At 38.0% G+C, this 26,735-nt stretch overlaps 1 protein-coding gene across 2 annotated transcripts; it reads left to right on the forward strand.

The window, feature by feature from the left end:
- Window positions 1-1,277: 1,277 nt before the first annotated feature.
- Window positions 1,278-23,812, forward strand: SAAL1 (serum amyloid A like 1). Of its 2 annotated transcripts, none has more exons than XM_059068861.2 (12): window positions 1,278-1,492; window positions 2,949-3,062; window positions 7,762-7,845; window positions 11,138-11,217; window positions 12,181-12,240; window positions 12,375-12,490; window positions 12,836-13,016; window positions 15,095-15,177; window positions 15,266-15,454; window positions 18,418-18,614; window positions 20,877-20,969; window positions 21,642-23,812. In XM_059068861.2, exons 1-12 carry the CDS (start codon window positions 1,358-1,360, stop codon window positions 21,732-21,734), a joined length of 1,425 nt encoding a protein of 474 aa, XP_058924844.1. In that variant the 5' UTR covers window positions 1,278-1,357; the 3' UTR covers window positions 21,735-23,812. The 2 variants fall into 2 exon arrangements, with proteins under 2 accessions (XP_058924844.1, XP_058924846.1); XM_059068863.2 differs by having other exon boundaries at window positions 1,294-1,492; window positions 18,421-18,614.
- The last annotated feature ends 2,923 nt before the right edge of the window (window positions 23,813-26,735 follow it).

Consider the following 26,735-nt stretch of genomic DNA (forward strand, 5'->3'; position numbering starts at 1 on the left):
GGCAGAGGCTATGTATGAATGGGAGCAAGGGTTCTAAGGGAAATCTCTGTACTTAGTACTGCTGTGGCTAAAACTGCTCCAAAAATAAAGTCTACTAAAAAAAGAAAAAGGATTGTAGAAGTGTGTCAGGCTACTTACTAATAAAAACAATTGTATATTTTTCTGGATTTCATTTTAAGGTATTTGTTGGTTTCTTAAAATTGGTGATTTACTGTGATTTCTTTTTTCCCATTCTAAATAAATATTTCCTATTGTAACAAATTTAATATTTGTAATTTTGTAGTGCTTACCGTAAAAGGGGCTTCTGAAATTGCATAATTCAGGCCTCACAAAACCTGGGTCTGCCCCTGCACAGAAGGTGAAAAAATGTTTATAATTATTTGAGCCTAGGATCTAGTTGTATTTTATGTATTAACACAGAGTATTTTTTGTCCTGTTTTAATATACCTTAAAATTTTCCATAAGTGCAATTGCTGTGTAAATTGGAACTTTATTTTGTTAGAAATTTTACCATCATCTTCATGATTTTGAGAATCAGGGTCCCTGAGGAACCATACCTATGTCATTCTGCATTTGTAAATGTGGGGCTCACAGTAATTTGATGTGTATGTGCCAAAATCGGAGATCTTTGTTATATCTTCTAGTATAGTTGTGCTGGAGCATTTAAAACATTAAAATACATATTTTATTTAAAATTTATTTTATTTTTCCTTTCTGTAAGGTAATCATATTGGTATTATCGGAATTACATGTTGAGGTAGGTTATATCATCTATAAATTTCATTTCATTAAAGTGGTGTTCTAAAATTTTTGCTGTGGGGTTTGGTGGAGCGTTGGATCTGATGTTGAGTACCATCAAACTAAACAGAAGCAGGAACTGAAAACACAGGGAGTTGTAATACTGACGTTCTTCCTGGTGACTTTCGTCTTTTCCAGGATTCCGACCACACCTGGGAGAAGAATGATGTCTTTAAAATTGGCAAGTGTGCCCAGAGGTCACAGGTCCGATAGCTTCACGTCTGTACTAGAGACATTGTCCTGTTCCGTGCCTGCACCCCCCGTCCCTTCTAATCAGACTAAGGGCTCTTGGAGAGATGGAATATCTGGTTCAGTGAGGGTGACAAATAACAGTTATGAATATAACCGCGCTGCGGTCCTGTGTAGAGAGTCGGGTAAGTCAAGACAACTGGGCTCCCCAGTCTGATGGGCATATTGCTCGGGCACTCGGGCTGGCAGGGCTCCGGGCAGCAGGGGGCGCTGTGGCGGGAGCCGCGCCGTGCCCTCTTGGCGCCTGGAGGCCTCTCTCCTCCTCCGGCGGCTTCCGGAGCTGCTCTCGCGCGCCGGAGGAGGCCAAGTCATGGACCGCAATCCTTCTCCGCCGCCGCGGAGTCGGGACGGGGGCGAGGAGGAGGAGGCGGCCGGGGGGGACTGCATAGGCAGTACGGTCTACAGCAAGCACTGGCTCTTCGGCGTCCTCAGCGGGCTCATCCAGGTGCGGAAACTCGCCCCTCGCGTGGGCTCCCTGTACGTTCCCCCAGACCCCCACCCCGCCTCTGGCAGCCCCCTACTGCCGGGGGAGCCGCCGTCCCAACCGCGACCCCTTCCCCAGGCCCCAGCGGCTGGGCCTCACCCTTTTCGTCCTCGCCGTCTCCCGGACCCTAAAACTGTCGGGCGCCACTCACTGTGTCCCTCAACACAAAGGGAAGTGTAATGGCAGGGAAGCTGGAATGCTTCTAATTAAAATGTTTTACTTTTTCCAAAAATACGTGACCATGTAAATTCATTGCTAGGGTTTTTGCTCCTCATTCCCAGTCTCGTTTTTAAAGCCCAGGTCCTAATTGATCTGTTTCGAGGACTTCCGTTGTAGTAGAATAAATGGTGATTTTGCAGTCAAACAGCCCTGTCGTCAGCAGCGCGGCTTGCCCAGCGTGACTTTGGGCAAGTCGCCTAACGGATTTCTTTCTCAGTTTCTATAAAGTGGGATAATGTTTATATTATTGTATATAGAGTTATTGCGTAGATTAGATAAGATTATAATAGCCACAGAGTGCTTACTATAGTGTTTTCCTCATAGGAGCCTCTCAGTAAATATGAACGTTCTTATGTTTCCCTAATTTTTTTCCTACTTCCAGTCACTGTTCTCTCCACTCTATCTTCTACACAGCTGCGAGAATAATCTTAAAAAAAAAAAAGCCGTCTATGGCAACTCCTCAGAGTTACCTTTGCCTACAGGAGAAAAATACATATTTCTTAGCTTGGAATCCAGGACTCTGCAACTTTTCCAGCTTCATCTGCCCATGACACACTAAACTGCTTACCATTCTGCACACATGCTAGGCCCTTTCTTAACTCTGAACTCTTGTACTTTCTTCTGTATGCTCTTCTCCCTTCTTCACATGACAGACTTCGATTACCCCTCAAAGATTTAGCTTCAGTATCACCTCCTAAGAGAAGTTTGGGAAAACTTCTCCCAGACGTAGGTCATTGGTCCATCATTTTTGTTCTCACGGCTCATTGTCCACAATTCAGTTGGATCACTTAGCTTTTTCTGTTGTGATTATCAGTTTATATGTCTTTTCCCCACTGGATCCTAAACTACTTGGAAGTAAGGGATTAAATCTTGTTTATCTTTGTGTTTCTACCCAGTGCCTAGCAACAGTGTTTACCCAAGGTACCCAAGGTAGTAATTTCCTTTTTTTTTTTTTGGTGGCACTGGGTGGCATGCGGGGTCTTAGTTCCCCAACCAGGGAACGAACCCGTCTGCTGCAGTGGAAACTCAGAATCCTAACCACTGGACCACCAGGGAATTCCCCCTTGTGTGTGTGTGTGTGTGTGTGTGTGTGTGTGTATGTGTGTGTGTGTGTGACCTCTAAATGATTATGGGGTAATACTACTTGAGGAGTACTGTGGACAGCCTTTATTCATCTCCTTCCTTTGTGTTTCTGAAGATTGTTAGCCCTGAAAACTCCAAATCCAGCTCAGATGATGAGGAACAGCATATGGAGCTTGATGAAGAAATGGAGAATGAAATTTGCAGAGTGTGGGATATGTCAATGGATGAGGTATGGGGTTGGAAATGGAACTGAAAAGACTGTTGGGTAAGGAGGTAGTGAATGGATTTTTTTTTTTTTTTTTTAGGTTCAGTCCTTAAGTCTCTGGGGAAAAACTTTAATGTCTGTAGTCATTCCTATTTATGGTACAGGGATGAGGTCCCAGGAGGTGTAAATGCTCAACTTTTGTCTTTGAAGGCAGAAAATCTGAGGGTCATTAGATTTGGGCTATGTAGATAGTTCTCATGAATGCTGGAACGCTTGTAGCCCAGGAAAGTTCTGATACTTATCTACCTAAAAAGAACACTGGCCCTGTATTTGAGAGCAGGTTAGGAGTTAGGAGACCACTGAGGTACCACAATTCAACTAGAAGAAAGGGACAAGAAGGAATTACATGTATATAATTGCAATAATATTTTAACATTTGTATCGTACTCTGTAGCTTGAAAGCATTCTATCTGCTCTTCACAGTAACCCTGTTATATAGGTAGTATCCTTATTTTACAGGTAAGAAAAGAGGCAAAAAAAGAGGTTGACTTACATAATCTCTCATTTCATTACTTGGACTTTTGCAGTAGATTTCTGATTAAAATCCTTGTGTTAGTCTCTTTCACCTCCCTCTGTCCTCCACATTGCTACCCAAGTTATCTTTTTCCTAAAACACAGATTTACTTGTATTAAAATTCTCTCTTAAAATTTGTCAATGGCTACTCGTTGTCTTCAACCATTTTTAAAAACAGGTTTATTGAGATATTATTGACACAACAACCCTGCATATATTTTGAGGTATAATTGAAGTATAAAAACTGCACATATTTAAAGTGTACAATTAGAAAAATTTTAATGTATGTATTTGCGCATGAAACCATCACCATAATTAAGACAGAGAGCATGTCTGTCAGCCCCAAAAAGTTTCTTTATGCCCCTTAAGGGTAATCCCAGTATCTTACCCCTCCCTGCTTCTACCCTCTCCAGGCAACTACTGATGGGCTTTTTGTCACTTCAGAGTAGTTTGCATTTTCTAGAGTTTTGTATAAATGGGATTGCATTCTTTTTTCGGATGAGTCTGGCTCTTTCACTCAGCATCAGTATTTTAGATTCATCCATGTTGTTATGTATATCTATAGTTTATTATTTTTTATTGCTGAATGGTATTCCATTATATGTGTATACCATGATTGATTCTTTGATGGATATTTGAGTTGTTTACAGTTTATTACAAATAAAGCTTCTGTGAATGTCTTTGTATAAGTATGTATGGATAGATGTTTTCCTTTCTCTTGGGTGAGTACCTAGAGTAGTGTGGCTGGATTATATGGTAGGTGTATGTTTAACTTATAAAGAAAAGATCAAATTATTTTCCAAAGTGTTTTTTACACTTCACGTTGCCACCAGCGGTGTATGAGATACAGTCCAGTTCCAATTTCTTCTCATCCTTACCAACACTTGGTATGGTTAGTCTTTTTATTTTTAGCCATTCTAATAAGTGTGTTGTGATTCTCACTGTAATTATGATTTAGATTTCCCTAATTACTAATAACGGTGAGTATATTTTCATATGCTTATTTGCAATCTGTGTATTTTCTTTAGTGCAAGGGGCTGTTTAAATCTTTTGCCCACTTTTTAATTTTTTTTTTTTTCCTGTAAGTTTTATGATTTTAGGTTTTACTTATAGGTCTGTGATCCATTTTGACTTAATTTTTGTGTTTGATGCAAGGTATGAACTGAATTTCACTTTTTTTTGCCTACAGATAACCAGTTTTAGTTAGTGTGTTTAAAAGACTATTCTTTCTCCACTGAATTCCCTTTGCACCTTTGTCAAAAATCAGTTATTTATACTTATACACATGAGTCTATTTCTGGACTCTATTCTGTTCCATTGATCTATTTGTGTCTTTTTGCCAATACCACATTGTTTTGATTACTGTAGCTTTGTAATAAATCTTAAATTAGGTAGTGTTAATCTCCAACTCTGTTCTTTTTCAAAGTTGTTTTGGTTGTCCTATGTCCTTTGTATTTCCAAATTAATTTTAGAATCAATTTGTCAATTTCTACAAAAAGCCTTCTAGGATTTTGACTGAGATTGAGTTCAATTTATTGATCATATAGGAAAAGAACTGATAAATTAACAATAATGAGTCTTTTGACCCATGAACAAGTTCTATCCCTCCATTTGTTTAGGTCTTCTCTAATTTCTTCAGCAAAGTTATGTAGTTTTTAGTATTTAGGTCTTCCACATCTTTTGTCAGTATTTCATATTTTGGGGAGCTATTGTAAATAGTATTTTTAAAGATTTCAGTATATAGATATACATTGATAGTATATAGGTAGTATATAGATATACAATTGATTTTATAGACCTTGGTCTGTCTTGGTAAATGTTCCATGTTCACTTAAAAAGAATGTGTGTGCTCCTGCTGCTGGCGGGAGTGTCCTGTAAATGTCAATTTGATCAAGTTAGTTGAGAGTATTGTTCATCTTCTGTCTACTTTTTCTACAATTATTAAGAAGCTATGTTTTTAAAACATTTTTTAAAAGAAACAATCTGTTTTTCAAATGAAATCTTAATGTGAAATCCTCAAATATCAGATAGGTAAACTAGAGCTGCTGTTTGAATGAGATTGTCCGTGGAGGCAGGGTCATGCTCTTGGCCTTCTCTTTGTCCTCTTATGGTAGCTCTTGAAGCACCTCTATAGAACTGAGCTGCCCACTGATTCACTGGCATAAATTCCCTCCAGTGAGACTACATCTCACACATCGCCTGCCACTCAGTGCTTGAGCAGGACCAGAGACTTCCAGATGCTTCCTGCATTTTCATGTACTCATGCTCTGTTCATGCCACTCTGCATGGAATGTCCTCCACCTGCAAGATCTTTCCCACTTTTTATGGCCCACCTCAAATGTCAACTCCCCTGTGATGCCACCCCAGACACTTCAGGCAGGATTCCTCTCATTTCTGTGCTCTTATGGAACCTGTTCATTCTATTACATAACACTTATCCTGTTATTCAGTGATTGTTTTGGGCCTGTGTCCTCTAATGGATTTAAGTTCCTCCTCTTAAAAGCTTAATGTCACCTCTTCAGAGATACTTTCTCTGATATATCTAGAATAGCCCCCCAGTCTTCATTTCTAGCACACACCATCTTGTTTATCTTCTTTGTAGCACTTAGGATTTATGTAGTTTAGTTGTTTATATGTTTATTGTTTGTTCATCCCTCTAGAATGAAAACTCCACTGAGACTTTATCTATCTTATTCACTTATGTGTCCCCAGAGCCTGAAACAGTGCTTATTACTCAGGTTTTTCAGTAAATGTTTTATGAAGAGGTAATCAATGGATGAATACTTGACAGTTACTGTGGTGTGCTGGTTAAGAGTGTGGACTTGATCAGACTCATCTGGGTTCAAGTTCTGGCTCTGTTCTCCTACTGATTGTACAGTCTTGGGCAGGTTGCTTAACCTTTTAAAACTGCAGTGTAATGGGGTTAATAATAATTACTTCATAGGGTTGTTGAGAATTAAGTCAGATAGCATGCAAACCACTTCACTGGGCCTGGCATTTAATACTTGTTCAATAAATGTTAATTGCCATTATTGTTATTATTGGCATTGGTATTATTAGGCTGCCTAATTATTGATATTATTCCTGCTACTCCAGGAATTATTAACTGTCATTAAATAAATAAATCGCTGCATGCTACAAACAGTTGCCCACATGACAGACAGCTTGATCACTTAGAGTGGAGAGCATCTGCTGCCTTGACTTTCAATTTGGAGTATGTCTTTGAAATATTCTCTCTGACCATGATCTCTTAATAAGTGCAGTATATCTCTTCCAGTCAACAGTCATGCAGGTTACCCCAATTTCAGCTGCTCTGAAGGATTACTCCCTCTCTCTTGGAGAGCCCTTCGAAGGGCATTTTTCACATGAGACATATAGCCTGTGTTCTAAGTTAAGGTATTGCGAATACACACCTCAAGTTTGGTGAAAATACTAGGCAATAGACGGCCAGAAACTTAATTTTATCTAAATATTTTACAATGCAAATCTCTACAGCTAATTGATTTAGTTTTGGGGCCCATATTTCTAGCGAGATTGGGCCACATGTCCACTCCAGGTTCATTCACCTGTGTGATGTGTCCCTTTAGGCACTGTGCACCGGGCAAACTCTCTAGGAAGATGTGAAGCTGTCATAGTTACATTGTGATCAGAATTTTTTTCTGTTGAGGATTTTGAAAACAAAAGTTCTGGTTTTGGACATAACCCAGTAGGAGTTTTTAATCTGTTTTCTCTATCAAGTTTTAAGCTCTTAGAAGACAGAAATTATGACTTTTACTTTTTTCCCTTAACCTATCTTCTAGCATGATACCTGGTAATCAGCAAATGTGCTTGAATGAGTTAAAGAGAATTCCTGGTGGGTAGAAAGATCATTAAGATAAATACATACAAGGCAGTAAAAGGAGGACAGTCCTTTGGAATATCACAATTAGTTCAGCTTTGTTTATGGAATTGTTCCATTGCCTTGAGACCAGATACCACAACACTAACATTACTTTTGTCTATTGACACAATTCCTAACCTTGTGGGTTTTTTTCCTTGTGCATGAAAGTAGGTATATATGGAATTATTATTATTTTTTATGGTTGCCTGAGCTATGGTGTTTAAGGAGGAATATTCAGCATCCAAGTTAATAATCATTTTTATTTTCAGGATGTGGCTTTGTTTCTCCAAGAATTTAATGCTCCTGACATATTTATGGGAGTATTGGCCAAATCCAAATGTCCTCGATTAAGAGTAAGTATGTGCATTTCTAAAGCTGCCTCTTTGGAGCAATAACAGCAGATAGTGCTGGATAGTCTTTCATTTTTCTCACTTTAATGTTCTTAATGGCTACAAATGAGTCTGCAGATGTTTATTGAACATTACCAGGTACTAAGTAATATGCTATTTAAAATTATTACAGTCATAGAATTTTAGATTTGGGCTGGACCAGGGAGATCAATACTTTAATTTAACAGCTGTGGACACTAGATAGTCCTAATCATCATTATGCCACTAATATGTGGCTGAACAGGGAACAGTGCCCGGAGCACCCATTTCTCAGTTTATTGCTTTTTTTTTTTTAAGTCATAAAATCCTCTATTGCTTCAGCTCAGCCTGTTTCTCAAGACTCTCCACAATCTGAATCCAATTCGTCTTTCTAGCATAAAATATACCCTCCAGATAGTCTTCTAATTTGGTATGGCCTGTCTACTCCTCACCTCAGGAACTTACTATGATCGTTGCCATCTCTGTGCCTTCCTTTGTATGCCTTCCATCCCCTCTCAATATTCACATCTATTTCCCCAATATGGTACTTTACTTCCAAGCCTTCCCAAATAAGTAAGCTCTCAGTGGCCAGTGATGATAGTGAATGCACCAAAACAATTCTGTACTTCTCATTAAGTCTTCTGTGCTTTAGTGCCATTTAGGTTGCCATCTGCTAGGTATATTGTGAGTGATTAGCAAATGTTTATTAAGTAATTATAATCATGAATCACTGCTATTTACTTAGTATTTCATTTTACTACTCTATGAGGTAAGCATTTATCTCTACTTTGTAAGTAAACTAACTAAGTCTCAGGTTAAGAAATTTGTCCGGGGTCATGCAACTAGGAAAGAATTGAGCTGGGATTTGAGCCTAGCCTTCCTGACTTCAGTGTAACCACTCTACTGTATTGTCTCTCTTTTTTTGAAATTATGAAGTGAAGAATTCTGTAGTATATTTTTACAAATTGAATGTTGAATTAAAATTTTATTTAAGTACAGTGCTCCATCTGAGTTGGGGCCTCATGAACCAATGAACCACTTTTTCCTTGAGTTGTTATGTTAATATAAAGATTTGACAGTTATATGATTTTCTCCTGGAGTTTTCTAACTTAGGTACACTGACTCACGATTAGTACTTAAAGAAAATAAGCTAATTTTAAGAAAATAAGAGTTGCTCCTTTCAGGAGTTAGTCCTATTATTATATATGTCTGTGAATCATAGCCTGTCTATGACAACGATTCTCAGCCATGGCCACAAGTTAGAATCACCTAGGATGTGGGCTTTCCAACCTCAGTATGTCCCAGAATCACTGATTACTGAGTCCACCCCCAGAGTTTCTGATTGGGTAGTTTTGGGGTAGGATTGAGGAGTTCTAACAAGTTTGCGGGTGATGTTAGTCAGGTTTTGACCAGCACCAAGGCCCAAATTTTGAGAAGCTTTGCCCTAGGGAACTTTTATAAATCCCAAGTCAGGCCATTCTCAGATCTATTAAAATAGTCTCTCCAAGTGTGGGACTCCAGACAGCTTTTAAAGTCCCCCCAGGTTATTTCAGTGAGTAGCTGAGACTGAAAAACTTGATCTTTGATTGGAAGTTCAATTATTCCCTCTTTAGTTTTTAGGGGAAATGTATGTGTATCTCTTCTGGTCCTATTCTCTTTTACTCTTTTCCCAACATTTGACCACCCACATTTTATTGACAGTCTTTACTCCTATAGCTTTGGTGCCACCTCACTCTCCTGGTCTCTAACCTCTCCAGTCACTTCTCTGTTACTTTTTTTTTGACGTTTTATCGATACTTCCTTCCTATGCTGAGTGTGGACTCCTTTTAAGGTGTAGACTCAGATCCCTTGTCCTCTATATTCACTTCCTTGGTGAGTTCATCCACTCTTTACACCTTTGGGAGTAAATTTTCCCTGTGGGATCAAAGCTACGACCTCCCTTCTGATTTCAGGTGATATATCTCTAACTTTCTTCAGGCATTCTTTATTTGCATGTTGCATTTTCCAATCCAAAAGTCCATATGTCCTAACTCATTGTTTCTTGCACTTATCCAATCATATAAATCATATGATGTGCTTGGTAAACAACTTCCTGGACCGTACCCTGGAGATTCTGATTCAGTAGCTCTGAGATGGGACTTAGAAATTGGTATTTTTAACACACTCCCTGAGTGATTTTTGTGTTCGAGCAAGTTTGGAAACACTATCCTAACTGAACTCATTGTGTTCTTTCCTATGCTTTCTTTTCTAATTTTTTTGTCAATGGAACCAATCTCTCCTACTGGAGAAACAACTTGTAACCTAGGAGTTATGTTCAACTGCTTTCTCCCTTTACTCCCATCAAATTATTCTTCTTTCACCTTGAGTCTTTCTCAGCTTCATTCCTTTCCATGCCTGCCATCACCACCCTCATCTTCCTTCACTTGATTTCAGAGATGCAGTATGCTACAGTGAAATGCTCAGGCTCTGGAGCTGTGTTATTTCCTAGTTGGAGATCTTCAGCAAGTTGTTTAACCTCTCTGTGATTTGGTTTCCTCATCTGAAAAATGGGGATAATAATTGTACATACCTCATAAATTATTGTATGAAATGTTACATGGAAAGTGCTTAGGGTAGTGCCTGGGTGTAGTAAGTGCTAAATAAACCTTAGCTGTTACTACTGAGGTTATGAACTTCTTTTAAAGTTTTTTCACTATCATTTTCCTTCCAGAATAATCTACCTAAAATAACATTGCAGTATGTTGACCCCTTCCTTGAGGACCTTCATGTCTCCAAATAACCTACTAAATTAAGTAGGCTTTTAGGGCCCTTAATCCTGATCCTTATTATCTGCTGTATTTACCTCATGCTCTCCTTCCACTGTGTGCTACTAATAACTGTGTATTGATACAGGCAGCTTTCTGTATTAGCCTTTGTCCACTCTACATTAGTCCCTTCCTTCCTTTGCTGATACTTACCCCTGTGTTTGAATGTCTGTCTTCTTGTTTGTATACCTAAATCCTACCAATCATTTATGACTCAGTTCATCCGTAAGATTTCTTCTTCCATAACTCCTGCCTGCCTTGGATCTTTTTCTTATGTCTTTCATCTCCTCTCAAATACTACTGGAAACTTGTCAAATTAGGGTGCAGGCAATATATTTCTGTGTGCTGCCTCTCCTTCTTTTCTCTCCCCAAACTTGGCTCAGTGAAAGTTTTTTTTTTTTCCCAAGTTGTTATTTTTGTATATGTGTCTTTTACCTCAGAGCGACTGTGACCTGTGAAATTTGATTTGGCAGGAAATCTGTGTGGGAATTTTAGGTAATATGGCCTGTTTCCAGGAGATATGTGTGTCCATCAGCAGTGATAAAAATCTTGGGTAAGTTTTATTACATAATAATTATGTTTTTAAAAAATAGGTTCATATTTCATATCCCTAAGGAAATCCTAATACATAGGACAGATAGGGAAACATTATGAAATGTAGTACTTCCTTTCTCTTGATGAGCAGTCTCCAGGAACTTCGTTGTCTGTTGATGATGGCTGGGGACTTGCGCACTATTTATGGACAGGATTCAGGATTTAGGCCTGTTTTCTGTATTGGTTGCAAAGGGGCCTGAATCGTCAGCAGGTGGTAAGCCACATGGGGTAAGAACCAGTGGGGCAGAGCTTGGAGATGGAGGCACCTGACCAGAGTCCAAAAAAGTTTAGGCTCAGGGAATCCAAAGGCTCAGAGCTAGAGACTGGAAAAACTAGACTTGTTGACCAGTGTCACCTTGACATTGGTAAGCAAGTCAGTTCTGACTTAGATGGTGCTGTTGGGGGACTTGCCAACAGACTAGAGGATACAGCGCGGCCCCTGTGATTCAAACGCTCTCATACTTCTGCTTGGAGGCCAGTTCTCTTCTACATGTAGGAAGTTTTGGGCAGAGGATTTTTAATGGTGGAAACCCTGGTGGTTAGTTTAAGAGGTCTGAGAACACCCTGGAATTTATATGCTACATTTTATGAGTATATTCATTTTCTAGGCAGAGGGTTTATGGCTCTTAATCAGAATCTCAAAAGAATAAATACTTTAAACTAGGATCTTAAAGTCCTTCCACACCTAGAAGAGGTAATAACCTCTATTTTGTAGCCCCAGGTACTTGAATCCTGTGTTAAACCCTATAGCCCTTGTTGAAAATAACCACCTAGAAGAGTTTTCTTAACCTATTGTGGTTAAGTTTTTATAAATAAAAGTTAAGGATAAAATAAAAGTTAAGGATGAGGTCCAGATTTTATGGCTTTGATATTTGAAATGAGAGAAGTGAGGCATATTGGGTTAACTGTTTTGTTTTTGTAGCCAGGTATTATTGTACTGTTTGTGTGATTCAGACCCTCCTACTCTGCTGGAAACAAGCAGGTATGCTTTCTTCTTTTTATGGATTCTATGTACTTACACCAAAGGGAAACTAGGAAAATAAAGTTGCTCTTTCACTCTTGAATTTCCTTTACTGTTTTTGAAAGATAGATACTAAGCTCACATTTATCACGTAGGTTGTTGCTTACTTGCCTTTCCCAGACAGAAGTGGCCATTGTCTGGGTTGAAAGAATCCGAGAACATCCAGCTATTTATGATAGCATTTGCTTCATCATGTCAAGTTCAACAAATGGTAAGTCACCATGTAATGTAGAAAAAAATATATTTTTAATTATATGTAATTGTTAGGAATCCAGGTAACTATTTCTGGAGGTCAATTAAAGATGATGTGTTAGGTGAGAAAGTATTTCAATTCAAGATATGAAGTTTCTTAAACTCTCAGGATACTGATAAATCCCCCACTTAAAAATGATGGAAGCCAAGCAAATTTAAACAAAAGAAGGTAAACAAATTGCCCTTGGAATAAGTAATGCTTTGGCAAGATTTGGCTTTCTTGGAATAGTTTTAAGAATTTTGATTAGACTTACTACTTTAAAAATTTTGTTTCTTATTTCAGTATCTCTTTTATTCTCTGCAGTTGACTTGCTGGTGAAGGTCGGGGAGGTTGTGGACAAGCTCTTTGATTTGGATGAGAAGCTAATGTTGGAATGGATTAGAAATGGGGCTGTTCAGCCTCTGGACCAACCCCAGGAAGATTCTGAACAACAGCCAGTGTTTCAAATTGTGCCCTGTGTACTTGAAGCTGCCAAACAAGTACGGTAGGTGAGCTCTTTTGTGCAAAAATGTTCTGGGAAAATCCAGTTGCTAGAAGTATCTTTAGATATGTCTTTTTAGTTTTCTTTCAATAGGATGAGTAGCACATAGCTGATCTGTGTCAGGTTTGATTCACTACTGATATTGGTAACAATATACTTGCTCTTTGCAAGAATCATAATGGTTGCAAAGTACTTGTTCTAATATTACTTAGCAGTAGGCTATTGCTCAGCATTAATTATGGTTACTGTTTTAAAATCTTCTGCAGTTTTGTATAATTTATATCAAATGGAAAAGATTTTCTTTGTGCTTTATTTTCTACTGGTCATGTGACAACTTCTTCAGTTAATGTCAGACATCACTTGTCTTCCTGTTCCTTGTGTGTATGTGCCAGTCTTAGATAAGTGACTGGCTTTTGGGCTCTGATGTCTTCCCAAGAGTGATTACTAGGTGTTGTAGGTCATTGAAACTGTTTATTGCTAGTCACTAGAACATTAATTTATGAACTGATCTGCTTATTGGTCAACTGTGCATTCTTAGTGCTTTATAATCCACATTTTTTTTTTTTTTTATTTTTGGCTGTGGTGCATGGCTTGTGGGATCTTAGTTCCCCAACCACGGATTGAACCTGGGCCCTCAGCAGTGGAAGCATGGAGTCCTAACCACTGGACCACCAGAGAATTCCCTATAACTCACATTAAAACCTTTTAATTTTATGTCCTTTATCCAAGTGAGCATTAAACTCATCATCTTTCCCCCAAACCTGCTTCTTCCATATTCTCAATCTCAGTAAATGATGTAATCATTATTCCATTTGGATAATGTGGGAGAAACGTGGAAGCCATTACCGATACTTCCCCATCCCAGTCTTTTCCCATGGCCAGTCAACCTCCAATCCTTCTTCCTGACTTTTTCTGGGACTCCATCTGTGCCACCACCAGGCCACTGTCTCTTACCTGGACGGCTACAACATTCTCTGAATTCCCAGCCTCAAGACTAGCTCCTTCCCAGCCTAGACTGTAGAGCTGTTTTTCCAGAACATACGCTGGTCATCTCACTTTCATGCTTCAAACCCTTCAGTTGCCTTCCTTAGGATGAGGTCCAGATTTTTATGGCTTATAAGGCCCTATACTGTGCTTCTCCATCCTTATTCCTTGTCTTCTCTTTCAACTGTATGAAATTTCCTTCATTTCTTCAACTGAACCAAGCACTCTCGACACCAAGCCATTGCACACCATGTTGTCTCTGCCTCCAGCATTTCTTTGCCCCTTTGGGTTTCTGCATAACCATTTCTCTTATGATACATTCCCTGATTCTCCAAACTAAATTAAATCCACTTGCTGTGTGGTACTCTAGCACCTTGGACTTCTGCTAGTGTTACATTCATATTACTTTATTGTTATTACCACTTTAATTATTGTCTTTCATTTTAGACAGTAAATTTCATGAAGGTAAGGACAACGTTCTATACATCTCTGTTTTCCCAGCCCCGAACATAGTGCCTGCAAACTATAGGCACTTAAATATTTGCTGAACCATCTTTTAATTGTTCACTATCTTTTTCACTTAATTATGTGGTTGAAAAACTAAGATTGTGAGTTTCTAGGAATCCAAACTGTTGATCACAAAAATTATACTTACCTGGTTTTAGTATTCTCAACTCGGGAGCTAAGATGATCCTGTGAAGTTTTAAGAACATCATTATTGTCAGTGCTTGGTGCAGTGGGCCTTACATTCATTCTATAAAAGTCTCAGTCATTTTTTGTCCTGATTATTCAAGTAAACCAGAATGGTGAAGTATCACTTGATAGGTTTCTGCATGGTTGCTTTCATGGGACAGGGCCAAAAAGAATTTTTACTTCTTGTCCTGTGTGTGTTGATTGTCCTCCATAATATTTGTTTTTTGACTGATTTCCCCATCAGAATGTAAGCTCTGGTGAACAGAGACTTTGTTCTGTTCCCTGTTTTATCATTAGCATATAGGGCAGTGCCTAGTACAGAGTGATAAATATTTGTTGAGTAAGTGATTGATTACAGTCCCACAGACAGTAAAGTTGATTGAGTTTTTGCTTTTTGTATTTAGTTCTGAAAATCCAGAAGGGCTTGATGTTTACATGCATATCTTACAGCTGCTGACTACAGTGGATGATGGAATTCAAGCAATTGGTAAGATGTTATATGGGGACGCATGATAGTTACTCATTTAATTGTTTTCTGTTTTTGAATTACTACTTCCTTCATCATTTTTATTAAGTACAGTGTCCTGATACTGGAAAAGACACTTGGAATTTACTTTTTGACCTGGTGTGCCATGAATTCTGCCAGTCTGATGATCCACCCATCATACTTCAAGAACAGAAAACAGTGTTAGCCTCTGCTTTTTCAGTGTTGTCCACCATCTATGCCTCACAGGCTGAACAGGAGTATCTAAAGATAGGAAAAGGCAAGTATAATTTTAGTTCACTATATTAAATTCTAGTCTATCAGATGTGTTTGCTGTTCATTTTCTTTCTTTCTCCCATTTTTTTAGTGCTTTTAGCCCCTTGAATACAAAACACCACATGCCCAGTACAAAAAAAATTATAAAATTTATAAAAGGAAGCCTAGTGCTTATAATCTGATCATTCAGAGATAACTACTATACACTCACATCCATATGTATTTTTTGCCTGTTTTTTCGGCAACTTTTTTCATTTAGAAATATAAATGAATATTTTCCTATGTAAACCAAATGGTCTTTCACAGAATGATTTTTATGACTAATACAATTAAATCCATGAACCATCTAGAATTTATTCTGGTGTTACATGTGAGGTATGGTTTCAAGTTTTTTCCAGATACCCAGCTGTCTCAACGTTATTGAGTAAGTAAACCAGTTTACCGACACAGATTTGAAATTTCAGCATTACTGTGTTTTATATTTCCCTATATATTTTATTCAGTTCCATCGCTCTATTCATGTATCAGTAGCCACAGTGTTTTAATTATTAAAGCTTTATATTTTGATACCTAGTAGGGCTAGTACTCCTGCATTCTACTTTTGCAGAATGTTTTTGACTGTTATTTTTTTTAACACTGAATTAGATTGACAAGTTCCAAAAACAAAACCAAAATAATCTTCCTGATTTTTTAAATTGAGGTCATGTTAAATTTATAGAGTATCCAAGAACATGTGCTTTTCCATTTGTTCAAGTCTTATTTTATGTCTCTCAGCAGTGTTTTATGATTTTCTTCATACAGGTCTTGCATATTTCTTGTTACGTTTATTGCTAGATATTTTATCTTATGGATTGCTGTTGTCTATGGTATCTTTTTTTCCGTTGATTATTCTTGTTGGAATATATGAAGACTGTTGGTTTCTGTATATTATATTAATGTTGTGTCTAGTAACCTTACTGAATTCTCTTACTGTTTTTAGTGGTTGTTCCAGTGGTAATTTTGGACTTTATCTAATACTACTTTGGGTTTAACTTAGATATGTCTTATCACTTTTCTACCTCTTCTTTCTTTTATTTAATGGGTTGCCTTGGACCTCTGGGGTTAAGTAATAATGGTGATCCTTGCCTTTTTCCTGACTTTATTGGCCATGATTCTAGAGGTTCATCATTAATCATGATACTATTTGGGGCTTAAGCTATTTATGTTGTACCATTTGAGGAGATATTAATCTGTTTCTATTTTATAAAGAGTTTTTTAATTAAAAAAAATGACTATTTTCAAGTGTCTTTTCTGCATTTATGGATAAGTTACCTCACTGAGAAGGTGACATTGAGTACAAACCTGAGGGAAGTAATGGAGTGAGTCATGTGAATACTTGGGGAGAAAAGCATTCCAGACAGAGAGAACGAAGAGTGTAAAAGCCCTGAATTAGAAGTGTGCTTGGTATATTTGAGGAAGAGCAGTGAAGCCCTGTATGGCTGGGCGGTTTCAGCCTGGGTAAGAGGAATGGAACCTGGGGCCCGAGAGGCAACAGGGGCTAGAGTGTAGAGGGCCTGGTTTTGCCTTTTACTTGCAATGAGTTAGGGAGCTGTGGAGGGTTTTAAGCAGAGGATGGACAGACAGGAGCCAACTTTAATAGGCTCTCTTTGGCAGACGTGTTGAAGAGAAATGCAGGGGGAGGGCAAGGGTACAAAAGGGAGGCTAGTTAGGAGGCTGCTGTGACCTTGAGGCAAGAGATGGTATAACTTGGATTAAGGTGGTAACAGGGGCCGTGGTGGGGAAAAATAATCAGATTCTTATCACTTTTAAGTAGTGCCAACAGGATTTGCTGACTGATAGGATGAGGAGGGTAAGAAAAGTCAAGCTATGTCTGGCATTTTTGTCCGGAAGAGTTGCCATTTACTAAGATAGGAAAGACTGGTTTTAAACATGATAAGTTTGAGATGTCTACTTCGTGTTCAGCTGGAGCTGTTGAGCTTAGTCTTGAGTCTGGAGCTGAGGAGAGGGGCCTGAGCTAGACTAAATGTTGGAGTTGTCAGTTGTTATGCTGATTACTTCTTCCATAACCTTAGTTATTTCTATCGATTTGATTTGATGTGGAAAGAGGAAAATTAATATTTTTTACTGCCAGTATTTTGTCCTTTTCTTTTTATCATTTGTAGTTCTTAATGAATGTTGATGGCATGTTATTTGGTATATAGACATTCATTGTAGATTGCCCATAATGCTTTTTTTTTGGCTTAAATCCTTTTTATATCAGATACAAAGGTCACATGCCCTGTTTTCCTTTTGTTTGCATTTGCCCCTAATACCTTTGTCTATCTTACTCTTTTCAACCTTTCTAAATACTTTGTTTTAGGTGTTTTGATTTCTTTTTAATAGATGAGTTAAACTCATTTAAATGTAGTTATAGTTATGTTTGATCTGAATGCTGTCGTATTACATTTTTCATTATGTATATTTATATTGAAATACTTCAATATATAATTTATTTGCTTTGTTTTTGTATTTCTGGCATTTAGTAAGGGGTATTTTGGGTCTAGTGATTACCTTTATAACTGGCTCAAAATATAATTATAACTGCCCCTCCCCCATTTTTTTAATCCTTAATATCTGATAAAACATATATCTCAATGTTGACTATTCCTTATCAATGTTCCCTGGTACTTTCAAATTTAAGTCTTGGGGGATGAGGGGCTGTTCCAGAATTTATTTTCAGATATCTATTCTTTTTCATCATTTTGGGTTTCTTCTTCAATCTGTGTTATTTATTTGCTTATTTGAGAGTATAAAAATGTAAGCCTCTTGAAGTCTGAGGCCTTGATGATCTTGTTTACCACCATATCTGCAGTACCTAAAATACAGTGTCTAGCAATAATAGGTGTTCAGTACATGTGCAGGAATGAATGAATGAATGGTAACCAAATTTAACTGGCTAATGCCATGCCTCTTGATTTGTTTGTACAGTAGATCTTCCTCTAATTGACAGCCTGATTCGTGTCTTACAAAATATGAAACATTGTCAAAAGAAACCAGAAAACTCAGCAGAGTCTAACACAGAAGAAACTAAAAAGTCTGATTTAACCCAGGATGACTTCCACTTGAAAATCTTGAAGGATATTTCATGTGAATTTCTTTCTAATATTTTCCAAGTTTTAACAAAGGTAGGAAAGAAGTATTAATGCTTTTTTCAGTGAAAGAAAGTATGGATTGCTTACTGCTCCAAATTTTATTATTAGTGTTTTTATTTTTTAATTTTACAATTTGGGAAAATAGAGAAAGAAAAAACTTATCATAAGTTTATACTCTTAAACTAACAGCTGATGTAGTTTGGTATATTTATTTATGTGTTTTTCACATACTTATCACCAGTATATACAATTTTTGGAGGCTGCTTTTTTCACATAACATTACAAGCACTTTTCCTGACTCCTGATCAATACACTGAAAGATTTTTCACTGAGAGCCAGTTTGTTTAATACCCAATTTGCCAAAAAATCAATTTTCAAAATTTACTGTAAAATTGTTATAAGGAGTATTCTTCCTGAATATGTGCAGGATTATTAACATATTCTTTGTTTGAGCATGTTCTTTCTATCCATATATTTTAGGAAAAATATATTTATGAATATAACTATGAAGAATATGTTCATATTCATTGACTTTTTTTTTTTTTTTGCGGTACACGGGCCTCTCACTGTTGTGGCCTCTCACTGTTGTGGCCTCTCCCATTGCGGAGCACAGGCTCCGGACGCGCAGGCCCAGCGGCCATGGCTCACGGGCCTAGCCACTCCGCGGCATGTGGGATCTTCCCGGACCGGGGCACGAACCTGTGTCCCCTGCATCGGCAGGCAGACTCTCAACCACTGCGCCACCAGGGAAGCCCCCATTGACTTTTTAAAGAAGAATATTCCTTAAAACAAGCTTCAGTTATTCTGGTGATTTATATTTTTGGTGAATTATCTTGTTGGGATTATTACCTTAGCAGAGGTTTTCAGAAGTTAGATTGTTGGTTTCGACATGATAAATGTGAAGCAGACTGAGGCATAAATGGCTACATATTGCCAAAATGCTTTTGACATGTGAAAATGTTGGTTTTACTTGATCCTTATTATTGTGTATTATAATTTTTATATCAAGTAAAATTCAACAGGTGATAAATTGTGCCTTTTGTTTTTTTAAATTAAATTTAATTTTTTAATGTTTTATTTATTTAATTTATTTATTTTTGGCTGTGTTGGGTCTTCGTTGCTGCGTGTGGGCTTTCTCTAGCTTCAGCAAGTGGGGGCTACTCTTCGTTGAGGTGCGTGGGCTTCTCATTGTGGTGGCTTTTCTTGTTGAGGAGCACGGGCTCTAGGTGTGTGGGCTTCAGTAGTTGTGGCATGCGGGCTCAGTAGTTGCCCACTGGTTCTAGAGTGCAGGTTTAGTAGTTGTGGCACACGGGCTTAGTTGCTTCACAGCATGTGGGATCTTCTGGACCAGGGCTCGAATCCGTGTCCCCTGCATTGGCAGGTGGATTCTTAGCCACTGTGCCACCAGGGAAGCCCCAAATTGTACCTTATTTTGATTTGTATTTTTATTATTAGTGAGATTGAATATCTTTCCATATATTTGTGTATTATTTGTGTTTCCTGCTTTATAAACTTACCCATTTTGATTGTTTATATGAATTCCTTGGGTAATTCTATATCTATATCTTTTGCATATTCGTTGCAAGTATTTTTCCCATTGCTTGTTGTTGCTTTTGTTGTTTTGGAGGGAGGGATGTAGATGTTTCTTAATATTTATGTGGTAGGAATATAGGTGGAAAGAGGGCTGAGAATAAACCAGAGATATGTCTTGAAAATTCTGATATGCCACTTAATGGAATTTGGCCTTAATCTTGAGGAAACTGAGGAGCTACTAGAGATTTTTTTTAAGCATCAAGTGATGTGATCTGTTTAGAAAGATTACTCCCAAAGCAATGGAGAGAGAAGATTAGAGCGAGTTGAGGCTAGAAGTCAGGAGACCAACCAACAGGCTCTTGTGGCTGCTAATCTTCAAGAATAATCTGAAAAATAATGAAAGCTTACACAGTGGAAGAGTGGACGGAGAGGAGGAGTGGGATGAGAGAGATTTAGTAGAGTAGAATTAAACATGTAGGGGGAGTGGCTAGCAGCAGAGGAGGAAGAAGTCTTGGCTGTACCCCACATTTTTGGTTTGTGCAACAGGCTGGGTGGCTGGTGGTGCCTTCACTAAAATAAGGGCTGCAGTGGGGCACATGTTGGGGTTACACAAGGAGGTATGATGGTGGGTTTAGTTTGGGACATTTGAAACGCATGTAGCATCAGTAGGGAATTGTAAATACTGGTTTGTATTTACTCACCAGATATAGCTTTAGAAATTTTCCTTTTTTGACATCAGACCATTTTGTTTGTTTGTCTTAGGAGACTGTAGCTCAGGGACTAAAGGAGGGCCAATTAAGCAAACAGAAGTGTTCCTGTGCATTTGAAAACCTTCTTCCTCTCTATAACCCTGTGGTGAGTATGAGTAAGTGTATAGGTGGCTGAGTTTCAGGGGATTACTGAGTAAAATGTTTTACGTAAGCACTTGATCTTTGAGGCCTTTGTCATAAAAGATAGTGCATATAATGCGCATGACTTGATGCCTTTGTCAGATAGATGACTGTTGGATAATTTATGGCAGTAGCCTGAGTAACAGTTTAAATTTTAAGAGAAAGGAATCAACACTGAATTTATAGTACCCCTTTCTGTTATAACATATATATTAACCAAAAATAAGATTCTTAAGTAGGTACAGTCAGTAGGTTTTTATGGTCCTTCAATACATTGCATTTGCTACCATTAGAGGCAATTTCAGAATAACTTTTTTTAGGAAAATGAATGGGAGTGAGGGGATGGGTCAGCAAGGAGAATGATAATACAACCCGGGTAATGGACCCTCAAGGGGAATCAGTAGGAGAATAAACACTAGTTTAAAAGAAAACGAAATGGAAAGGGCTAGTCATTTCCTTGAGGTTTCAGAGGACCATCCAGGAAGTACTATTATTATCATCTGACAAGCTGTCAACATTTCTTTTACATTGGACTGTTTAGAAAACATAGGTAGAACATTTTTACAGACAATAGGCAGTATCTTAAAACATCTTTTCCTCTACTTAGGTTTATTTGGTTCTTTTGTTTGACTGACAGGTAGAAGACTTCCTCAAAATCCTACATGAAGTTGATAAGACCCTTGCTGGTAACCTGGAGGAAAGCTTCCCAAGTTTGAAGGTTCAGACTTAAAAACTATTGGAATTCCTCTGCTGAAGAAATGAACTCTATTTTCCTTGCTGACAGTTGAAATTGACAAACAGGAAATATTAGACCATAATTGTTTGGTATTATACTCATGCCCTTCTCCTCCAGCCTTATCTCATTTTTGTTTGGCATTGGAATCTAGTTTCATTACCATCAAACATCATCTCCCCCCTCCCCTTCTTTTTTGTATTGGTTGTGCAGTGTTTTGTCTTCTTCACGTAAAGAAGACAAAATACAAGCTTATCATTGAGGTTCTTTTTTGAATATTTGAGGGATTGGTGAGGATTTTCTTTGTAACTCTTAATTTGATTTTTACTCAGAATTTTGTATTCATATCCACTACAAGTACATTCACCTGCAGTAGTAGAAAACCCTACTATAGTCGTAGCTTAATCTGATAACTTGTATGTATTTTATGCAATTAGAAGTCCAGAGGTGGGCAGTCCAGCCCTGATAAGGTGGCTCAGGGACCCTGACTCCTTTCACTTCTGTGGTCTGCCAGGTAGACCTTTGTGTTCATTTTTATTGTCTTGTGGTTAAGGGGACTATAATATCTCTGGTCCTTTCTTCCATATTCAGGGAGGAAAAGGGAGAAAGAGGCAAAGGGGCTTTCTTCTAGCAAGTCTTTACCTTTTTATTTGGAAAGGACAGCCCTCCCTGGCCAGAACCATGTTGCATAGCTATTCCTAACTGCAGGTATTTGAAATCAAGTACTTTTTTCTTTCTAGTCTCTACAGGAGAGAAAGGCAAGAGAGAAGGGAGATATGAATGGCTTTTGAGTGTACCCAGTCCATGGTGTTTGCCACAATATGCAAACCTGTCTATCCATTTTACTTGATTTGACTCCATGCTAGGTTGTTAGTAACAATTAAAAGCAATTACTAGTTTAGCTTTGTTATAGTTCAGTGTTTTTTTTTCCAATGTTTTATGCATGAAGATGGAAATGCTAACATTATGATAAAAGCACGTTAGCAAAATTCTCTATCTTCAGAGAAGATAGAATAACAGTGGTTTAATTTCAGAAAGTGATTTGCTTGAGTGACTTCAGATTTTTAAAATTAAGATTGAGGGAGTTTCATAACTTCTGATTGTTTATAAACTGTGCTATATGTGATTTCCCTCTCATACTTTATCATTCTTTATAGTGCTTCTTAATGAAATATATTCAGAGAATCAACCAGGTACACTTATAGGAAGCACCCAGTTTGTATTTTTTCAGTTACTGAAAGTGGACTTTTAATAGATTTTCAGAAAATATCAGTTATGAATGAAAAGGCTAGCTTTTTAAACCTCTCTTCTGGTATAGCCTCTTTTCAGTTTATTGCAGAATCTTTTAGGCTTCAAAGCATTGGTCTTGCCTCACACTTTGTATTCTTTCCTTGAGTGACTTTTGCTGATAAAACACAGGGGTGTCCTGTGTTATTTATAAGAGATATATCAATATAATTTCCAGTTTGGGGATAGTTTTATTGTTGAAAGTATCCCTGCTGAAAAGAATTGAATTATAAAATTAAAATCGTACTGATTTAACTCTGATTGGTAGGTTTACTTTACGTGTATTTGTATGTCTTTGGTGATGACCTTATCCACAGGTTGAACGTGACTTTAATGTGAGCTTTCAAAGGCACTGATGAAATCACTCCTACCTGCTAGCCAGTGCTAAAAATTCCACTCTTGTTATCTCTTGAAGCTTAAGGTTAAGATGCAAATAACCCCATAAGAGTAACACTCGAAGTTATTGTCATGTTTACCTCAGTGCATAACTTCACATTCTGTTTTCCTGAGAGCACATTTTAAAAGGGGGAGCACAAGGATCTTGAGTTTCTGAGCAAGAGTGCCTGCAGAGTGGGTAAGTGACAGAGCGAGAAAAAGGGTACATCATGGGAGTCTAGGGATGTCCAGGTTATTTTCTACTTCCCATTTCTGTCTTGAACCTGCCTTATTTACTTGTTACTTCTTGCTATTGTAACATTATGAGGTGGTACATATTTTCATAGTACTTTGATATGTTTGAAAATTTCCTAAATCTATGAATTATAATAAATAGTTTTTTTTTAAAGTGAGCAGTGTTAAAATTTTTTTAATGTTACACAGTTTGAAGAATTTACCAAAAAATTTTAGTGCTTGCATCAGTTACAGTGATATTTTAAAATGGTGCTTTCTCCAGAAGCATAAATATGAAATTTGGAATTTTATGTACAAATGAAATTGAAACTCATTCTTCCCCCATACTTTTTTGCAGAGGAAGGAAGAAATTACAAGAGGAACTTCAATGAGCATTTGTTAAATGTGTCATTCTATTTCTAATTAAATTTGAGTTTGATTTTTGAGGTATTTAAACCACTTAAGGCAGACACAGAAGATATGTTTTCTCTCCGCCTTTTTTTAAATTCCCTGCAGTTAATGGGATATAGCTAAATTGTTCTCTTGGCTGATCCAACTTTCAAGATCAAAAGACTTTTTCCACTCTCTCTCGAACATTTCTCTTGCCTTGCTTTGAATTAGTTCCCCTGAATAACTTCAGTATGTAAGTGGAAAAAAGTTTGAAAACCATCTCTCTTGTATACTTCTTAAATGAAGCATACGTAGAAACCAACCATAGACATTAAGAAGCAACCTCTGTTTAGGGTTCAGAAAATCTTAAGTGCATGAACTGTTGAACAGCATTTTCTATTCTGCAGGACTGGGCTATAGTGATGCTGGTTCTGACAGTTAACTGTGAATTTGAATAAATAGAAGAAAAGGAATATTGGGGTTATAGATTATCTTGCCTGTTTTAAATAGTATTTTTTTAAAGCTCATCAATAGTCTTTTTTAGAAAAAAATAGATCTATATTAATTTAGAACTCATCTCTGTATTCTCCTTGAGAATATGTTGTCGTTTTACCACTTTGCAACTCCTCTTCTCTGCTCCTGGCAAAAGTTTTAAGAAGGAAAACATAGGTAAACACCTCTCTTGAATTAGTCCATATCAGTATTTTTCTTTTTATTGCCAGGATGAGATTTAATCTGAGAACCATTATTAAAAGTTATATATTTATAGTGAAGTGGTATGATGTCTTGAATTTTCTTCAGAGTAGTCTGGGACAAGGGGAAGGAAGTGGGTTAAGGGAGTAGATGAAACAAGATTGGCCATGAATTGGAATTGCTGAAGCTGGGTTATGATGGCATGGGGATTCATTATACTATTCTCTCTATGTTTGTATGTGTTTGAGGTTTCCTATTAATGTTTTTTAAAAGCAGGTAAATCATACACATAATTTTAAACCTGAATTTAATTACAAATGATTCTTGTTTCTTTTATGTCTAAATAAAACTCACACTATTGTATTAGCATTAAATACTATTGAATTCAGCACAGTTGAAACCAACACAAATACTTGATAGACAAGATTATCATCAGTACATAACCAATTATGTAAAAATTATTATCTTCACTGTTTTAACTGACTTGACAATGAGACTTTTTATTTTAAGTGAGTGAGTTTTTTTTTTTTTTAGTTAATTTATTTATTTTTGGCTGTGTTGGGTCTTTGTTTCCGTGCAAGGGCTTTCTCTAGTTGGGGCGAGAGGGGGCCACTCTTCATTGTGGTACACGGGCCTCTCACTGTCGCGGCCTCTCGTTGCGGAGCACAGGCTCCAGATGTACAGGCTCAGTAGTTGTGGCTCATGGGCCCAGTTGCTCCGCAGCATGTGGGATCCTCCCAGACCAGGGCTCGAACCCATGTCCCCTGCACCGGCAGGCAGACTCTCAACCACTGCGCCACCAGGGAAGCCCTGACAGTGAGACTTTTATCATGAGGAATGTGAGTGACTATTAACCAGTTAGGAACTGAGGTCATATACGTTTTAGCACCACAGTGGGGTACTTTTACTAATAAAAGTTCTTTTTAAAAAATATTTATTTATTTATTTATTTATGGCTGTGTTAGGTCTTCCTTACTGTGCACGGGCTTTCTCTAGTCTAGCCCTCTCTTTGTGTTGAGTGGGGGCTACTTTGTGTTGCTGTGCGAGGTACTCTCATTATGGTGGCTTCTCTCATTGTGGAAATGGGCTCTAGAGTGCAGGCTCAGTCGTTGTGGTGCACGGGCTTAGTAGCTCCGTGGCATGTGTGATCTTCCCGGACCAGGGCTTGAACCTGTGTCCCCTCCATTGGCAGGTGGATTCTTTTTTTTTTTTTTTTTTTTGCGGTACGTGGGCCTCTCACTGCTGTGGCCTCTCCCGTTGCGGAGCACAGGCTCCGGACGTGCAGGCTCAGCGGCCATGGCTCACGGGCCCAGCCGCTCCGTGGCATGTGGGATCTTCCCGGACCGGGGCACGAACCCGTGTCCCCCGCATTGGCAGGCGGACTCTCAACCACTGTGCCACCAGGGAAGCCCGGCAGGCGGATTCTTAACCACTGCACCACCAGGGAAATTCCACTAACAAAAGTTCTTATTGGTGATCTTTAATGGTATATTTTGTGGGTAGAGGAGACTAAGAGAGAGAAGCAGCATCATAGAATTTTAGAGATGGACAGATTATTAGACACTCCCTATGTCAAGCGCTTATTCATTGGGCTAGTCAAGCCTACAAGAGACTGGGTCAGTGTAGTCCTGAGGGCCAGGCCAGACCTAAAGTAGCAACCCAAGATATCAGATTAAGACTAGAAGCAAGAGGAGACGTTGTGGTGGATGCTTCCAGCTTTCCATTCTACCTCATGGTTTTTGTTTGTCAGCCAGACTGCTCTGTATCTCTGTGTAGAATTCAAAGCCTGTGTTGCTAAAATATTATGATGTACTCTAGGTTAATATGCATAAAATCAAACTTGCATAAATCAAATTTTGTGCAACTCAGGGAGCATCTATAATATAAAAGCTGAAGAGCCTCCATGGGTTTCTAGTTAGTTTTCAAATCCAAAGATATTATTAGGCTACTCCTAATATCATAATTATTGTGCCCATGTGATTGCCCTTTATTAACAGCTGTGTTTTCCTTAGAAGTCTA

The sequence above is a fragment of the Kogia breviceps genome, chromosome 7 (genome assembly GCF_026419965.1).
Source record: "Kogia breviceps isolate mKogBre1 chromosome 7, mKogBre1 haplotype 1, whole genome shotgun sequence".
NCBI lineage: Eukaryota > Metazoa > Chordata > Mammalia > Artiodactyla > Physeteridae > Kogia > Kogia breviceps.